The sequence below is a fragment of the Eubalaena glacialis genome, chromosome 3 (assembly GCF_028564815.1).
Source record: "Eubalaena glacialis isolate mEubGla1 chromosome 3, mEubGla1.1.hap2.+ XY, whole genome shotgun sequence".
Classification (NCBI taxonomy): domain Eukaryota; kingdom Metazoa; phylum Chordata; class Mammalia; order Artiodactyla; family Balaenidae; genus Eubalaena; species Eubalaena glacialis.
This window is the reverse complement of record NC_083718.1, coordinates 187386751-187405215: the sequence shown is the minus strand read 5'-3', so window position 1 is coordinate 187405215 and position 18465 is coordinate 187386751. Positions and strand designations below refer to the sequence as shown.

Genomic DNA, 18465 nt, shown 5'->3' with positions numbered 1-18465 from the left:
AGCTCCGACTGCGCCGCGTTCGGCGGCTTCAACGCGTGAGATGTTTTCCAAACGGACAATGACTCCACACTCGGCCGCCTCCCACAATCGTCTCTGCTCCTCTGGCCCCCACAGTCCCGCCCCGCCCCACTTAGGCTTGCTTTGTCCCCTTACAAGGCGGATGATCGGGTTAGCCCGGCGCGCCTGCTGCCGACTTACGCCCTTCGGGGGTCAACCTGGAGGGGACTCCGGGCACAGCCTTCGCCCACGCCGCACCCCCGCACCCGCTCCGGCTTCTGAGCCACCAGGGGGCGCCCCGCCGTCTCCGCCTCTCCTCGCCGCATCCCTTCTCCGGCTTCCCCTGCGATTGGCCGGCCACCCCGAGCTCTGCAACCCGATTGGCCGCTGCCCGCGTCAGTCGCGGGCGCCGGGGCGGGCGGAGGTGACGCGCGGCGGCCGGGCTCCGGGCGGTGTCTGGCGCCGGCGGCTGCAGGCGGAGCTTCGCGAGGACCGACGCGGGGTAGTCAGACGGCGGCGGTGTTGGGAGGTGCCAGCGTGAGGCCGAGCCGCTCCCCGACCGCCGAAGCCGCCACCGCCGGCCCTTCGCCGCGCCCCGGTCTCTCGCGCTCCCGCCCTCCGCCCGCCGCGGCTCTCGGTGCGGGGCTGGCCCGATGCGTGATGGGGCTGCCGAGCGGCGCCCTGCGGCTCTCGGCGGCCGCTGCTCGCGCTGAGGAGCGTCGGTGCCGGGCTCCCCGCGCCCCCGCGCGCCGCGGCGCTTGCTGATCTGGCCGGCCCGCCCGCCCATCCGTCTGTCCGCAGCGCGGTTGAGGTAAGGCGGCGGGCGGGGAGGGCGGCGGGGGGCGCTTCGCCGCCGGCCTGAGGAGGGGGCCGCCCGGGGGGAGGGGCGGCCGGGGCAGGGGCCGGCGGGGTCCGAGCGGGGGAAGCTCCGAGCCGGGCCGGAGCCGCGAGTACTGAGGGCGCTGCCCCACCGGGGCAACGGGTGGGGTGGGGTGGGGCGGGGCGGGGTTGGGGAGCCTCAGCCTCGGGGGTGGGGGACCGTCCCCGCGAGCCCCGGGCTTGGGTCCAGCGGCCTGCCGGGTCCCCCGCAGCGCCCCGCACCAGCCCTCCGCTGCCCCTGAGCCGCCAGGCTCCGGCCGTGCCCACAGGTCAGCCGAGCCGCCGCTGTCGGCCCGTTCGCCGGACTCTCTGCGCATATTGCGGCTCTGCTCCGTCTTGAAGCTACCCTTTCTTATTTCCCCCCATCCCCTCTCCCCCGTTTTGGTTGGCATCGGGGCTCCGGCTAGGAATGTGGTTGGGCCCTTTTGCCAGATGAAGGCAGGAGCGGGCATCGCGTGGGAGGGGGGAGCCGATGGCGCAAGGACTGGAGAGGAGGGGCGCGGTGGGAAGGGAGGGGGCTTGTTGGATGCTGGCCAGCCGTGGGGGGAGGCTGGTGTGGTCTCGGCGATCGGCAGCCCGGGATTACTCTAGCAGCCATATTGGGAGGATGATCTGACAAATCCTTTAGGAGCCAGGTCCGGTTGCTGGAAGGCACCGAGTGACAGCCCTGGCAGCTTTCAGGGTGACGGGCCGCACCACAGCCAAACTGGGGGGGGTTGGGAGGTTGCTCCAGCGAGCCAGTCATTGTTCGTGCCACACAAAACATTACGGGCCCTAAAACCAGAATGGAACTCCAAAATCACTTTTTCTCCTTGGTGAATTGCTAATTGAGCTTCCAGGGCAGAGAGCCTTCAAGATTCCATTCTTGTTGGGGTGAAATGATGGGTTTCTGTGTTCGTCTTCTATGGCCAGGGCTATGGACACAGAAGGGATGGCGATGCCTGACTTGTACAGAGGCAGATCTGAGGATTGCTAAGGCCAATTTATCAGGATGGAGGCCTGGAATTAGTATGTTGCGTCGGGTGGATAGATGTTCAGAGTAGCTCAGTATGCAGAGGTGAAGTAAACTGGAATATTCTGATGATGGTAGAGGCTTGCAGCAGTATTTCTGAGGCCGCAGGTTGTCATCTTTGTGGAATCTCGAGGTAGCTGAAATTAGATAGTCAACAGATCCCTTGCTCACATATCTCTTACTGTTCTAGGCAGCTGTTCTGCTGATACTGAACGTGTTTTGTGTCTTAGATGGGTCTGTCTGAGCCCCATGAAAGTATGGTGATTGGATTTGAATAGCTCTTAAGAGGTGATATCATGGTGGATATTTTATATAAAGGCTGGCATTTTGTCAGCTTAGCTTAGTCATAATAAAATCTTGTGTTCTCTAAGAAACGAGGTGATGCTCCCTAATTAACTTGGTATAGCTGTTGGATTATGAGGCAAGTGAAATTGGTAATGTACAGTTTAAGGATGGAGTATGAAGATTGCACACATGTTGGCGTTGTAAAAAAGATCTGGATATGATCAATAAGTATTCAGTGTGAGCCTATAAATCTGTCTTTTCCTACATCCTAGATGTGGAAAAGTCCTGGAGAGTTGCATGCCCGCCTTCTTTGTGCCCTTCGCTTTCATTCAAACTCCATTTCTTAATGAATAAATTCCTGTAACTAAAGTTGAACTACTTAAACATTTTCAGATAAGGTTTTCTAAGAAAAGTCTTAACACTTTATTTTCTATTTTATCATTAAGCTTTCCTTTTAAAACTTGGTTGAATCAAACATGGCTTCAACAGAAATTAGTGTTTTTTGCATTATGTTAACATGTGAGAAATACAGAATGTCTGTTTTTAAATTCCATGCCCCAATTAAGAAATATTTCTAAGATTTAAATTTTGACATTGACTTTATTAGTAAAAAAGATCTGAAGAATTGTGGTTAAACATAATTTCAGCATTTGGTAAAATCAGACCTGATTGTGAGTCTGATTTGGAGGCAAGATTTTGTGAGTCTCTGCAGCTCTGCTCTGATGAATGTTTTTCCAAAGTTTATCCAATTAAGTATAGCTTCTAAGCAAACTTTCCTTTTCAAGACCAGATATGAATGCAGTTTTCCTTTTTTCTTTTGTTTCTCTTTCCCACTTTGAATTTGTGCAGGGAATAAACTGCCAAGAAGAGTGCCAACAGAGTCTCTCCAAGGCCAAAGCTTTCTAGCTCACATCCCGCTTTGGTCTTGTCCTGGGTACAAAGTAAAGGACAACAAAGGGCCCCTGCCTTGTTTGTAAACCCCCTTCCCAGGCTGCTGATCACAGCAGGTCTTTTCCAGGAGTAAGCATATCCCTTTGGTCTTGTAAACTGATGTGATATAATTTCACAAGGCTCTGAAGGGAAAGGTATAGCGTATCTACTTCATGTAGTTCTCTTTAAAAGATGGCCTTGTTGGAACAGATACTGGTGAATTTCTGGAGTTCATAAAAGAGTGTGAGTAAATACACATTTAGAACTTTTTTTTCGTGCAGCTCATCAGTAGAAGATAAATGAAACAGATGTGACTGTAATAGCAAAAACCTGCCAAGGGTGCTTTGGACTTCTGAGTTGGACTTTTCGATTAATGGCCCAGTAATTCGTTTATGCTCACTTCTAGGACATTCATTACCAGTTAATTAAGAGTGTGTGTAGAGATTTAGTTCTTTACTCTCAAGGAAGTTTCACTTTACCATATGCCTGTGGATATGGTAAGATCAAGTTAACTCCAACTCCTTTCTGTTTTAGTACAGTTTAGTGTATTGCTGCCCTTGCCATGGTGGTTTCCATGATTTTCAGTCAGAGCCTCTTCCCTCTCTGTATTGCCATATAATACTTAACTATCTAATACTCGATTGGTACTTTTGTTACCGTTTTGTAGTGGTTTGTATATATGTTTTAAGTCACAAGATTGTAAATGTCTGATAGATTTTAGAATTTTTTTACATATGATACCACATTTTTTACGCCAAAGTGTATCATTCAACTACACCATCACCTACCATTGCTCTGTTTGACGACTTGGCTTACTTCTCCCTTCCATCCGAATTTCTGACATCATCCTGACAGATATCTGTGGCTGTATAAACAACAGCCACAACAACAATAATGATAAAATAGCTTACTCATATTGAGCTCTTTCTATGTGCCAGGCTCTTTTCTAACCACTTTACATTTACTCACTAACTTAATCTTTATAACAACCATATAAAATAGATACAATTATCCCCATTTTACAGATGAAGAAACTGAGACAGAGGCTAAATGACTTCCCCAGGGTCACTAGAAGTAGTAAGTGACCACTATGCTGATCTTCCTTTATAACTACCCTTAACTTTAAAATTCCTTGACTTCAGCTCAAGCAAACGTTGGCTTCATTCTGTTCCAGTAACTCAGTATTGTGACCATATCTTCTGACATGTCATCACCTTCAGATCTTCAACTATGATAATTTACAGCTCTCACTTTAGTAGTCACGCTGTGTGTTCTCCCACCTCAAGTCTTTGGTCCATTGGCCCCTTTCAGATTTTGCTTCTTTGTCTTCCTTTTCTCCACTGTGATTTCCGGGTGCATTGCCTCAGCCATTTTCTTACTAGCACTTGAAGTTTTTAATTCTTCTTTATTGTTCTGCAAGACCCACCGTGCGGATGCCAGCCTTGCATCATTCCTATCATCCGTAGCCTCTCTTTTTTACTCTGTGTCATGGAGAAACCTCACACAGTGCTGGGGATTGGTGCCACAGTTGATGTGTAGTCTTAGGTTTCCCCTGAGTCTGTCTTTGGTGTCTGTCAAAGCATTTCTGCTCAGTTCCCTCCCCCGTTCACCACACTGGCTTTTCAAAAATCTTGACCGTTTTAGTTAGGCCTCCCCACTGCCCCATATTTGGCATAAACCTTACCTATAACCTCATAGGAAAGAAAAGGCGTGAATTCCCCCACTTCCCCTTCCTTTGCTTACAAACTTCTCTGGCTTTTTCTTTTTTTTTTTAACATCTTTATTGGAGTATAATTGCTTTACAATGTTGTATTAATTTCTGCTCTATAACAAAGTGAATCAGCTATACATATACCTATATCCCCATGTCCCCTCCCTCTTGTGTCTCCCTCCCATCCTCCCTACCCCACCCCTCTAGGTGGTCACAAAGCCCCGAGCTGATCTCCCCGTGCCCATAAATCTTTATAGCCTTCTGACATTGAATGAATTGATAGGTTTGATCTAATTTTCTCTTCTCTGAAGTTAAAAGCAAGTCCTCATTTGATTTTATTTTTCTGAGGAAATACATTCCTTGGATACAGCAACTCTGAATACCAACCACAGCAGTACCTGCTTTGACAATCTTGCCTGCTGTGTTAGCATGAAATAATTATGCAGGAGCCTGAACAGCCTCGTTTGCTTCATCACATAATCATGTACCAAGCAGGCATCTTTTCTGAGAAAATACTGAAAACTTCTGGTGCCTTCCTTCCTACCATAATTAGAAAACAATTCAAACTACCCTCGCTCTCCATAGTGAGGTCCTTGGCTCTGCTGTCCCCCACCCCATGCCAAACGCTCACATTCTGCCTTCTTTCTTACCATCTTTCCTCCAGTCTCAGGGGAAAGGTTACTCTCTCTGACTTCAGCTAACTCCTTGGCTTGTGTTTTGTATATCACTGCCTTTTCTAATCTTTGGGGACTTCCTGTATTGGCTACTTTTCTTTCCCTCTTTCGCTGTTTCCCCCCACACAGTTCCTTGAACACAGGAGGCGCAGTCCCACAATAGGGCCTTTGCTCTGACTCTTTCTTCCACTTGGAACACTCTTTGCCTGAAATCTGCTTGGCTAATTCCTTTACCTCCTTCAGGTCTTTCCTTAAACCTCACTACCTCAACAGGCCTATTTTGACCTCATTTATGCACCTGCATGGCACCCCTTCCAACCACACTCCTGAGCCCCCTGACTTTGCTGTACTTTTCCTCCTTCATAACGCTTATAGTCACCGAACATTCTGTGTAATGACTTAAGTTATTATTTTAATGTCCCCTCTCCCCTACTAGAAGGAAAACTCCTCCATGGCAAGGATGTTTATCTGTTTTGTTCACTGATTTATCCCAGACTCCTGGAACTGCCTGTCACATTGTAGGCACCTCATAAATAGCTGCTGAATAAAGGATAGAAACAGCCAAGTCTTTCGTATTAATAAAATGGGGTGGGAAGGAGAAAAATTCCTCCTTCATTCCTGTTCCCTCCTGGCTGTCTCTCCTGTCCTCACAGCCAGCTTCTGGAAACAGTGAGGATACTTGCATTTCCAATTCCTTGCCTCCTAGTTACTCCCCAGCCCACCACAGACTAGCTGCCGTGATTCCCCACTTCACCAGCACTGTGATTCCCCACTTCACCAGCACTGCTCGTGCTCTGGGTTCCAGCCCTTTGTTGCTGACACCGGGGGCCACGCCTCCTGCCTGTGCTGTATTGAAAGTGTTGCTCACTTCACCCCCTCCTTTGTCTGCTTCTGTTTTGTGGGGCTGGTTGCAGTCTCCTGGGCCTCGTGCTTTTCTGGCCACTCACATGGCTATCATTCATTCAACACAAATTTTTGTGTAACTTTTTTTTTTTTTTTTTTAAAAACACAAAGCATCTCCTTTTTTTTTTTTTTAATTTTTATTTATTTATTTATTTATTTTTGGCTGTGTTGGGTCTTCGTTTCTGTGTGAGGGCTTTCTCCAGTTGCGGCAAGTGGGGGCCACTCTTCATCGCGGTGCGCGGGCCTCTCACTGTCGCGGCCTCTCTTGTTGCGGAGCACAGGCTCCAGACGCGCAGGCTCAGTAGCTGTGGCTCACGGGCTTAGTTGCTCCGCGGCATGTGGGATCTTCCCAGACCAGGGCTCGAACCCGTGTCCCCTGCATTGGCAGGCAGATTCTCAACCACTGCGCCACCAGGGAAGCCCCTGTGTAACTTTTAAAGGCTTACTTTATTTGTTTTTAAGAACTAGAATTTTGACTACATAACATATTTTCAATGTTAAAATAAATAGCAGATTAGGCTATTACAGGAAAGTTTTATTTAGTTATAATTTATATCACTTACTGCTTTTAAAAAGGTTTTGAGCAGCTTACCACAATACTATATATACGGTGAGGCTGTTAAATATGGAGAAGAAACAAAAATCTATGTGACAGGAGGAAAAAGTAAATATACAAATTACAACAATTTGTATATGTGTAAGTTTGTGTAGTGTGGTTATTGTAACTTAGTTTTGAAACTTTTGAAAGTCAAGATAAAAAGGGAAAGAGAAATTATACACTTTTCATTCTGGTAAAAGAAAGCTATTGATTTGTCAAGAGGAACTTTTTTTCTGGTAATGAATTCTAAAGAAATTCTAAGAGAAAAGTGTTATAGACATCCTGATAGATATACGTACTAAGTGTTTTCAGCAGGTCTTTAAGTAAAAGGAAGAAATGTTCTTCAAAGACCTATTTAAAAAAAGTAATCCACCTGCTTTCCGTTCTGAGAATACAACATTAAAATATAACTTAAGTCTTTTCTATGAAGGATATGACTAACGTGGTTCAGGTATATAACTTTATATAAAGATAAATCTGAGTATCCCAGCAGAAAACTCATTATTTAATAACCCTGGTGGGAACCTGGAATACTTGTATTCTGTGTTGTCATCTCAATGAAAACATACCTGTTAAACTTTGGGTACTGGTTTATCATGTGGCAAGATTGACACATTGTTGACACATGGAAAAGTCTGACCTGCGTTCTTGCCCAGCTAGTGAGCTACCTACCAGGCAGGTAGGTGCGGTCACAGGCAGATTTCAGAAAGAAACAACCTTGCCTCATACCAAATTTGAATTAACCTCTGACTGAAACTTCCATTTCTACATCATAGCCAAGCTGAGTTCATTTTAACCTGGACAATTCCAGGAGTAGCTGTTGTCATCCACTTTGACAATAGAGGAGCTTCAGTGGAATATTGGGTTTTGAGTGGCAGAGCTCCCAGTGGTTCTACTAAAAGAAAATGATAGGATGTGGCTTCAGATATTAAAATGAATTGGCTTACTAGATGGAGCTTAGTATTAACCATCCAAACAGTGAAAGATAAGAAAACAATGAAAAACTTTAGAGTAGTTTATTTTAAGCCTTAGGCCATAGGAGCTGTTGTTTCTGGATGTACTTCTTCGTTTATGAGAATAAAATCATGTCACCAGTAAAAAGGAAGGTTCTTGATTTCTTAATTGCAGTGACAGGAAGACATGTGTGTAATAAATCTAAAAATTGTTTCAGGTTATTTTCTATAGTGGTTAAAACAGTTGGGGAGCCTGACTGAGCTAGTGTAATCTCATTTGAGATTGAAAATCTGATCTGTCAGGAAACTTCCTGTGCAGTCTGATTCTTGGCATTGGGTTAGAATGCAGAAAGAGGTTTTTCTAACGTGATCCATTTTGAGCTTTCACAGCTTGGCTCATGGCTGATTTTTATCCACAGAGTCAAAGACCAAGAATAGACATACATACACACACAAAATTCATACACACACAAAAATGAATTCTCACATTTTGGGGGCCATTTTGTCAGTATAGCCATGGTCAGTGACACAGAATATTGGATCCTAAAGCCTGCTTGGTCCTCAAGGAGAGTATTAGACCAAGAGATGCAAAACTTTAATAATAACAAGGAAAATTTCACACCCTCTCAAAATGGGCTCATTAGCTACAGATACTTATTTTGGAGTATCCATTTATTCTTTCTTATAATTCATTCTTTTTTTCTTTTTTGGTTGTGCTGCAAGGCTTGTGGGATCTTAGTTCCCTGACCAGGGATTGAACCTGGGCCCTCGGCAGTGAAAGCACCGAGTCCTAACCACTGGACTGCCAGGAATTCCCTAATTCATTCTTTTTCTTTCTTTTTTTTTTTTTTGACTATTACAGAAGTTTAACAAAAAACTTCAGTAAGAAAATGTACATGACCCAATTTTCATCGTAGTAAAATGTGGAGAGGGGACATATGGAAGCAGTTGATTTCTCTAGTGAAGACAACCATTGTTCATACTCGTTCCAAGGCTTCTAACATGATGATACTATTTCCTCGTATTACCACCATTCTAATATTGTTCTGTTGCCTACTAGTTGCCATCTCCACACATTCATCTATCACAAGATTCATAAAGGGATCAAATCCCCTCAATATTCCTTGGACATGTCTGCCACCATTTAATTTCAATGATAACTTCTTGTCCATAAATTTCTTCAAGTCTGGAGGGTGAGCTTTGCTCATGATGTCTACTCAGCGAGCTCAAAGATGCCTCCAAATGGAATTCGAGTTGTCCCTCACCCCTAATTCATTCTTTAAAATGTAATTCACTAGAAAAGATTATCTTTTAAATAGACTGCTTGTTGATATTGTAAATTTGCGGGGATATAGCAAATTCTGTGAATATTGAATTTAAAAAGACTGAATTTCTTGGTTAAATTCTGTTTTCAGTTGTGACAAACATGTACTGAATAAAGTATCAATGTATGAGAGTTAAGTGAACTACTGAACTGCAACGTAGGGCAGAATGAAATAAGTAGAAAAATGAGGCATCAACACAACATTTTTAGGGAGCAAAGAGAAAGAAGGTATGACTTTAGCTTAGAAAGGGGGATGTTAAGGAACACATGACTTAATGCTTCCTGCTTCATGGTGACAGTTGACCTTGTCTTCAAAAGATATGGACTTGTAATAGGTTAGAAGGGAGAGTGAGCTTCCAAGCATCACATGCTTGGTGTAGTAAGAGGTGCTTGGTGGAGAAGGCTTAAAGTTGGGCAGTGAAAACAGACTGGGGAAGGAGGTTGGATTGTGGAGGCCCATGAATTTTTAGGTTGTGTTCTGAGGCCATGGAAACCAACTGAACGCTTTTAAGGAGAGGGAACGACATGCATTGACCTCTGTTTTAGGAATATAACCCTGGCTGTTTTCTATAAAAAAGGGATATTGCAAAACCCAACCAACCAAAAATCTAAGATTATTTCATTCTTGTTTTTTCACTTTGCTGAGAAGTCAGTTAGTCTTCTCCTTAGGCTCCTAATAATCCAGAATGCCTCTGAGGGCAAGAGAGAATTGCACAAGGTCAAAGGCAATTGTGCAAAAATTTAGAAAAAGTCAAATGAATTAGATCTAAATGTTTTATTATCCCTTTACTGTTAGTGAAGGCTTCTGGAATTTTTGCTCCATTCCACTTTCCTAATGCTTCTAATCGTATGTCATAAGGAAGGAAAACTGGTCAGAGGAACAGCCTAGAACTGAGGCTGTGTAAGTGATTTAGAGTATGTATGGTTGCCTTTCCTACCTGCCTTTGGCTCTATAAAACTTGGAAAATGTATTGTAATTTTTATTGTTTTCCTATAACTTCTTAAAAATATTCTGTAATTATTGTTTCTCACTGAAATTTAAACTTGATTTCAGATTTATATAATTGGTAATTTTTTAAAAGGATCAGGGAGTTTTGAAACTGTAATTCTTTGATGGACATCCATTATAAAAGAGATACTCTTTGTAGTTGTAGGGAAGTAACAAAGTAACACTTTCTGTAGTCCACTTAACTGTAGTTTCTTATTACTGTATAAAATTTTAACTCACTTGTGAAGATGGTTGCAGTTTTACCACAGGACAGTTAAATCAGAAAAAAAAAAAATGTACTTAGGTTCCGGTTGTTTCGGGAAAGTAATTTAAAAATGTACATATCCAAAGAAGAATGACTAAAAGTGTGACTAAAAGCGTGACTAAAAGCGTGACTAAAATTCTGTCTTGTCCTCAAGGAACTTAAAATTTACAGCAGAGATAAGAAAAACAGGGCTCCCTTGGTGGCGCAGTGGTTAAGAATCTGCCTGCCAGTGCAGGGTACACGGGTTCGAGCCCCGGTCCGGGAAGATCCCACATGCTGCTGAGCAGCTAAGCCCGTGTGCCACAACTACAGAGCCTGCGCTCTAGAGCCTGTGAGCCACAACTACTGAGCCCGCGTGCTGCAACTACTGAAGCCCATGCTCCCTACAGCCTGTGCTCCACAACAAGAGAAGCCACCGCAATAAGGCCGTGCACCGCAAAGAAGAGTAGCCCCCGCTCGCCGCAACTAGAGAAAGGCCGTGCGCAACAATGAAGACCCAACACAGCCAAAAACAAAAAAAATAAAATAAATAAATTTATTTAAAAAAAAAAACAAAAAACAAATAACTTATTTTGCCCTAGGTAAGGTCAATGAGTTGAGAAGTATTAAATGGAGAAGCATTTGCATTTGGTTTGCAAGGTGGGGAGGATTATGAAAGCTTTAGAAATAAGTAGCATATGAGAAGGTCTTGGAAGAAAAATTGGATTTTGAGAAGAACAGGAGAGGTGGAAGGGTACAGTAGGTAGAAGGAGCATTGGAGCAAAGGCACAGGGACAGAAAAACATGAGATGCTTTCAGGAAGCCCTCTGGTGGGTGGTTGTTAAGGAAAGTGGATGGAAGGCAGTGTTTTGTGGGCTTGTAAAAATAGGTGGTTTATGTTACAGAACACATTGAATGCCACTGGTGGGGAGTTCAGTCATTGCTTGGTAGACAGTAGAGAAACTGGACAGTGATATGAAGAGACCTGTGCGTTAGGAGTGTGAATCTGGCAGCATTGCATAGTATGGATGGAATAGATGAAAATGGCAGTGTTGTGTAGTATGGTTGGGGTAGGAGGAAGAAAGAGAAAAAGTGGTTAAGATGATTAACAGTCTTGGGTGAGATGTACTGAAGGCGTAAAAAGGATGGTATGGCGGTGGTAGAAATGGAGAGAGAGATTTTATAGGTGGAAGCCGTGTAATTTGGTAGTTGATTAGATGGATGGAGGAAGCAAGCTTTTTGGCCTGTGTGGGAACAGGAGAATGGTGAGAACATTAAAAGAAATAGAAAAGAGGTGGAAGAGCTGGGGGAGGTGGAGAGATGTTTGGGCTTTGGGTGTGTTAGGTTGAATGGTATGCCGGGAGGCTAGCTGGGTAGAAGAGTGAAACAACTATTGAAAAGTATATGTGTGGGGGACTTTAAATAGTAAAGAGGTTAGTATTTCGGCTCCTAGTACTTTATGTCTAAATAGTACTTTATAATCTAAAGCTCAGCAAGGAGGTTTCAGCCTTTGTTGTCGGTTTGTAAGTTAGTTAGCAGCATTCAACACTTTGGTAGGCCCTGGATAGAACACAAAAGAAGAAAGTTTTGTTTTTTTAAAATTTACATATCTACAATATTCATTAATTGTCGACATTTAAGTCTCTTTTATTACCACCCCTCCCCCCCAAATCATGCTATTTAATTGAAGAAACTGGGTGACTTGAACTGTAGATTTTTCTGCATTCTGGGTTTGGCTGATTGTATCCTCTAGGTATCATTTAAATTGTTTCTTTGCTCCCTATATGTCCTATAAACTGAGGCTTGATTCTATCAGTTTTTTTTTTAAGGGGAGTGGGATAATATTTACTAGGTGGTGCCCTGTGTTTCCTACTGCAGCACATCAGGAGGCATAGGCCACCTACGTGTCCCACTTTTAGTGATGTTAAGACTGATGATCATTTGGTTCAGATTTTGTCAGCCTAATTCATACAATATAATGTTCCCATATCAACCAACCTTTCGTTTAAGGCTTTTTTAGTAGATAGTGATGATGCAGAGAACCTTTATGTTAGTAGGGTTGGGAAATGGTGACATTCTAATTCTGTCATTTCTTCTGCATTTATTAGTCAGACTTTTTCTGTAAAGAAGAACTTGCCCTCGTTGTCTATTTGACTGTCCTGCAATATAGCTTATACAGGATACACAGACTGGACGCATGCTCCATTCTTTTGTTTTATTTGCCAGTTTTCAGAATAATGAGGTTTTTGAAAGTATCGTTATGAACTCATGAATTTATGTATTTAATGTTTTTCAGTCCACATGCAGTGTGTTTGTATGTATTTTTATGCTCCAATTATCCCATCTTTGTCCAGTGGGAGCTCCTTTAAGTTGGCACTTGTGTCTTTTTGCCATGACCCCATTCGTCTTTGATTTCTTGCTTGTGGTCATACTAAGATGTCCCAGAATCATCTCGAAATTTCTTGCCCAGACTTGGAATTAGCCGCTTTTTTCAAGGAACCCAAGTTCAAAGAGATTTTTGAAGGAATAGGATATTCACTTTGGGAAGCTACTAAAGAACGTACAAGCTAGAATATAGTCATGTAAAATGATAGCAGTGCTCTCACAATGTGTTTGGAAGTGTAAGTGCTGTAGGAAATACCAGTGATTCCTGGAATGTTTGGGTGGTCATTTGGAAGAGTTAAGACTGGAGCTGGGCCATCAAGTAGAGGAGAAAATGAAGATTCATAGATCTGTTGTAGGGGGGAAATTGTTAGAAGGTGTGAAACAACATGTGTGGAATAGTAAAGGAGCTTGACTAGAATACAGAGTACCTTGACTGATCTTGTAAGTGCTGGGGAGTAAGAAAAGATTCTTGGGTTTGGAAGTGAAATTGAAAGTCATGCTTTAGGGGGCTTCCCTGGTGGTCCAGTGATTTGTAAGACTCCAAGCTTCCAATGTAGGGGGCGCAGGTTCAATCCCTGGTCTGGGAACTAGGATCCTACATGCCGCGTGGCGCGGCCAAAATAAATAAGTAAAAAAAAAAAAAAAAAAGATGTAGTCTTTAAAAAAAAAAGAAAGTCATGCTTTAGAAAGGTTAATATTGCAGTAGGGTTAAGCAGTTGAGTAGAGTTCTCAGCTGGAGGTTTACAACATAATCTTTAGAAAATGAACAGAACTAAACAACCCATACCTGGGCCCTATCTCAAAACGGGGAGTCTAGGCTCATTTGCTTTTCAAAAGACCCCTGTGTGATTGTTTTGTGCAAATCCTGCCCCTCTCCCCCCATTTAAGGACTATTGGATTAAATCTAAAAGCTCAAAGATTAGTTTCTTTATTGCAAGTACGCTAGGCATGAGGTGGTAAGGACATGGATTAAGGTTAGGGCAATGGGAATGAGAGGAAGGAAGGGATAGAAGAATGGAAATTTATGTTTTAAAAGTTTTCATATGGTATTTCATTAATAATGTTAGCACTAATGAAAGGATTCAAAGAGAAGGAAGTAAAGATGACTCCAAGATTTATGGTGTGGGTCCAGATAGAAATGGGAAGATTGGCAGAGATTGCTCGTTTGGGGGAGAAGATAATGGGACATACTGAGTGTTGAGATGATGGCTGTGTATTAAAGTGGACTCTGGGGGGTTGAAATGTGTTGTGTGTCTTGCTTTTTGTGAATGTTTCATTCACTCTCTTTTGGCAAAGTATTCAACTAGTGACTATAGGTCATGCTGTATCGATTGGAAGGGTTAATAACTCTAAGCTTTCATTTAATAAATGTGATTAAAATAAATGTTTGATGTATTAAAAAAAGAACCATCTGTTTATTGTAAAATAAAATGTGAAACAGACTGGAAAAAACATTGCAGCAAATATAAAAAGATTAATATCAATAAATATTGTAATCATTTGAAACACAAAAAAAGTCAGTAAACCAGGTAGAGGACTTGAACAGATAATTCTCACAGTTGGGAAATATAATTCATTAATTCAATCCTTCAGCAAACATGTAGTGAGCTCTTTCATCAGATACTGTTTTAAGTGCTGGCAAACAAGGTCTCTGAGCATTCTGGTGGTGGTGTGAGAGACAGACAATAGACATGGTCCGAAAAACAAGAATTTCAAATAGTGATAGTGCTGTTAGAAAATAAGATAGTGTATTTATTTTTGCCTTTTCCTGTGGAAAGTATTAGTAGTTGTTCAGCTGGAGGTTAGCATTCCTAACCTTTACTTAATTATGTGGAAAAAAATTGGTCAGGTTTAAGTTCTGTTGGAGTTCCCTGGTAATTGGACCCATAAGTATTTTTCTTTTTTAGTTTTTTCTTTTGTTCAGTTCTTCTTGAAGATGTTTATGTAACAGATAGAGTACAGATTGAGATCTGTTGTTTCTTGTGGAAATTACTTATGTGGGTTCTTTTCACAAAATAGTGTTCGTTTTGTTCTGTTGGGAGGGAAACTATTCCTCTAAAAAATGTTCACATTTTTTCCTGTGGCTTCATTCAAAAATGAAATATAGTGATTTGATTCTGCCGTGAGTCAGAGGATAGAACTTGGGTCTCTTGAAACCTTCTCTGCTTATTGTACAGGATGGTTGTAAGGGCCAAATGAGATACATATGAAAGGGTTCATAGAAGTTAAAGGAATCCCAGGATACCTATAGTTAAAGAAGCTAGCTAGAGCTTATCTTTGTCCTTTTGCTGTTTAAATATACATCATGTAACTGGATGTTTCAAACTGAAATTAAGATATAAAAAGTTCAGTGCATTTCTTTAAATACAAGTAATAAGTTGTTTTGCAGATGGCAAGTTACTTGTGTAAGGAACCTTCTTTAACAAATAAACATTTTGGGTTTTTTTCATATATTATTGAAGACTGATCCAGAAAAACAGAGAGCAAGGAAGACGTTTGTTACTTTGCAGTTAAATTTTTTAGTATTAAGTCTAGGGACTTTTTAGGCATGGTAAAGAGATAATGGAACAGGAAAACAAATTACAGTCTTTAATTTTCTATCTGATAATTTACGGTTGAGAATATAAGATTTATAGGGAAGAAAAGGGATGAGGTTTTTAGAAATGGAAACAAATAGTACTAAGATAATGGCTCGTATGCTCAAGTTAGCCCATGCTTTCTTTAATTCTGACTATCTTGTATGAATCATTTTTTCTTTTTTAAAGGAAACTTGAACATAATTTCATAAGAAGATTTGATTCTTTATTTCTGGACTGCATATATATAACAAGACCACCAGAATGTCGGGAGCCTCAGTGAAGGTGGCTGTCCGTGTGCGGCCCTTCAATTCTCGAGAGACCAGCAAAGAATCCAAGTGCATCATTCAGATGCAGGGCAACTCAACCAGTGAGTTCATGTTGTGTTCTATCAATTCTGTCTCATTTTCCTATCCTTCCCCCTTTTCCTGCTTGCCGTGATCAGAATAAATGAACATTTGGCTATTAACACTTTGAACTTTGCTGTTCTGAATGATCCATTGAATGTTTTCCCCCTGTGATATTTGCTGTAGCATATTTAAATATGGACTATTTATTTTCTTCTTTACAATTGAGAAGTCCCTAGAGAACTGAACGAATTTAGCTAGTGTTATTAAGTTGAAATCTTAACAGTCGTAAAGGTGTAAGCAGTGATTTTTAGTAAATGATGCTGTGAAATATACCTGTTGAGCCTCCAAGATTACTTTGCTTTCTTGATTTTAAATAGCACTTGAGCTTGCCAAGATGGTCTTCACACTTACTCTGCTTCCTTACAGTGATTCTTTGAGTTGAACAACAGATATAGCTAAAACAGATAGTAAACTTGTAAATTATTACTAAAAATTATCAGTCATTGCTTCCTAGCTTGTTTCTCTATATAGTTGCTTAGGTGAAAAATGACTGAAGCTCATTTGAAGCCCCTTCAAAACTGAAGGGGTTTTTGGTACTTGAATTAGTTACTTGATATGGATCTGTAGGCAAACTATTACTTAAAATAGATGTAGGTTCTACTGTTTTAAAACCTATAACTTTGTGATAAAGCCGAATTGTTGTTCTTTCAGACACAAATTAATGTTGAATTGTTGAGGAAACATGCTGATCTCATCTATTTGTGGGCCAGTGTTTTGTGTAGAGGATTCTCCCAGTGGGAAATAAAACTATATATATTTAAGGTCTACAGTGTGGTGCTTTGATATGTTTATACATTGTGAAATGATTAGCAAAATCTAATATATCCATCATGTCTCATAGTTACCTTTTATTCTGTGGTAAGAACACTTGAGATCTACTCTCTCAGCAAATTTTACATAGACAATACATCATTATTAACCATAGTCACCATGCTGCACATTAGGTCTCCAGAACTTATAACTGACAGTTTGTACCCTTTGATCAGTATCTCCTTTTTTCCCCCACTTCCCAGCCATCATTCTCTGTTACTGTGAGTTCGCCGTTTATTTTTTGATATAGATTCCTCATATACAACTTTGAACCTTCTGTTGCTTACATACTTTTCTGAACTTGCTAAATAGGACTCACAACATTCTATTTTTTAAAAAAAGATTCAAAAGTAGGAGTCTAAACTGCTGTACCACTGTTTGTGCTTTACATTTCTTTGTCAGTTGTGCCAGTGATTCTATGAATTATATATCCTATGAATAATTGTAAAAAGAGATGCAAAATTCAGTATTGTTCTCTAACAAATGTTTATATTCCTAAATGTCACTCATTCAAGCTATGTTATTATTTGTGTTTCATTTTAAGAATTAAGTTTTACACAGTATATAACTAAAAACTTGCACGGGGCCTTGCTAACCTTCTCTGTATCATTCCAGTTTTAGTATAGGTGCTTGCTGAAGTGAGCACACTAACACCTGATTATTGAGACCCTTGCTTCTTTCTGAAAAATGCATTTAACTATAACTTAGTATGGAGGCATTTTTGACTGTTGGTGTTGCCTCTAAATATGCTGGTGTGTATCACAAGTTCTTTTAAAGTGCGGACGTTAGGAAATCCTGGATCAGGAGCCAGAATTGATTCCAAAAAGAAATACTTTTCTCTGTTTTGCATGCTGAACTATCCAGGAATCTCCAGTGTCATGGAGATGGATTTTCATTAATGGTTGGGGTGTTGCTACTTTCTTTAGAGGGTTGGAAATCTTAAACTAAAAACTTTTAAGGGGAAAGTGAGTATTAAAAGGCCATATTCATGAATGCAAAAATCAGTTTATCATATAATAAAAATAGATGGAAAATGTTTATTAGTACAAGAAATAATACTAACATTTTTTCTTGATGACAGATCATTTTAGAATGCACACCTCTTAAATGGGTTATAAGTTTATATTCATTGTCAAGGTCAAATAGCATTATGTTAATTTCACCCCAATTTTGATTTATTTTTGTGAATAGGTAAAACATTCAGAGGGTATGAAATCCAAAATGTACAAAGAGTGTACAGTACAAACATTCCTCTCACCCCATCATGTAGTCAACCAGGTCCTCTCCCTAGAAGTAACTTGTGTTAGATTTCCTTCAAGAGATAGTTTAAGCAGCATTATCTTTTTCTAAGGTAGTTTTTCTCCTTTTAATTAGTGGTAAGGTATAATAGTAACTTATTTTTCAGTCTTGACTGCATTGTATATTTTATTTTTAAAAAATTAATTAATTAATTAATTTGGTTGCACCAGGTCTTAGTTGCGGCAGGCAGGCTCCTTAGTTGCAGCTTGCAGGCTCCTTAGTTGCAGCTCGCTGGCTCCTTGGTTGTGGCACATGGGTTCCGTAGTTGTGGCAGGTGGGCTCCTTAGTTGCAGCTCACTGGCTCCTTAGTTGTGGCATGCGAACTCTTAGTTGCGGCATGCATGTGGGATCTAGTTCCCTGACCAGGCATCGAACCCGGGCCCCCTACATTGGGAGCGCAGAGTCCTAACCACTGTGCCACCAGGGAAGTCCCCTGCATTGTATATTTTAAACACCTGAGTAAAACTATTCATGTTTATATCTTGTA

At 41.5% G+C, this 18465-nt stretch overlaps 3 protein-coding genes and 1 non-coding gene across 12 annotated transcripts in view; 1 reads left to right on the top strand and 3 right to left on the bottom strand.

The window, feature by feature from the left end:
* Positions 1 to 503: 503 nt before the first annotated feature.
* On the bottom strand, positions 504 to 1193 carry LOC133087287 (proline-rich protein HaeIII subfamily 1-like). Its single transcript, XM_061184128.1, has one exon. It carries the CDS (start codon positions 1191 to 1193, stop codon positions 504 to 506), a length of 690 nt encoding a protein of 229 aa, XP_061040111.1.
* KIF1B (kinesin family member 1B) overlaps positions 511 to 18465 on the top strand; it is a 144564-nt gene continuing 126609 nt past the window's right edge. For all 9 annotated transcript variants that reach the window (XM_061184991.1, XM_061184988.1, XM_061184987.1 and 6 more), the window contains exons 1-2: positions 511 to 808; positions 15649 to 15829. In XM_061184991.1, the coding sequence (XP_061040974.1) occupies positions 15724 to 15829 (106 nt within the window). In that variant the 5' untranslated portion in view covers positions 511 to 808; positions 15649 to 15723. The remainder of the gene's footprint in view (positions 809 to 15648; positions 15830 to 18465) is intronic.
* Positions 8919 to 9154, bottom strand: LOC133088959 (small nuclear ribonucleoprotein G-like). The gene has a single exon (XM_061187112.1). It carries the CDS (start codon positions 9148 to 9150, stop codon positions 8920 to 8922), a length of 231 nt encoding a protein of 76 aa, XP_061043095.1. The 5' UTR covers positions 9151 to 9154; the 3' UTR covers position 8919.
* LOC133089247 (U6 spliceosomal RNA) lies at positions 17219 to 17325 on the bottom strand. The gene has a single exon (XR_009700626.1). It is a non-coding gene; the product is annotated as a U6 spliceosomal RNA (small nuclear RNA).

Excerpts from the sequence above, each read along its gene's own strand:
- LOC133087287 (XM_061184128.1), bottom strand. The coding sequence starts at position 1,193 with ATGCGCAGAGAGTCCGGCGAACGGGCCGACAGCGGCGGCTCGGCTGAC.
- LOC133088959 (XM_061187112.1), bottom strand. The coding sequence starts at position 9,150 with ATGAGCAAAGCTCACCCTCCAGACTTGAAGAAATTTATGGACAAGAAG.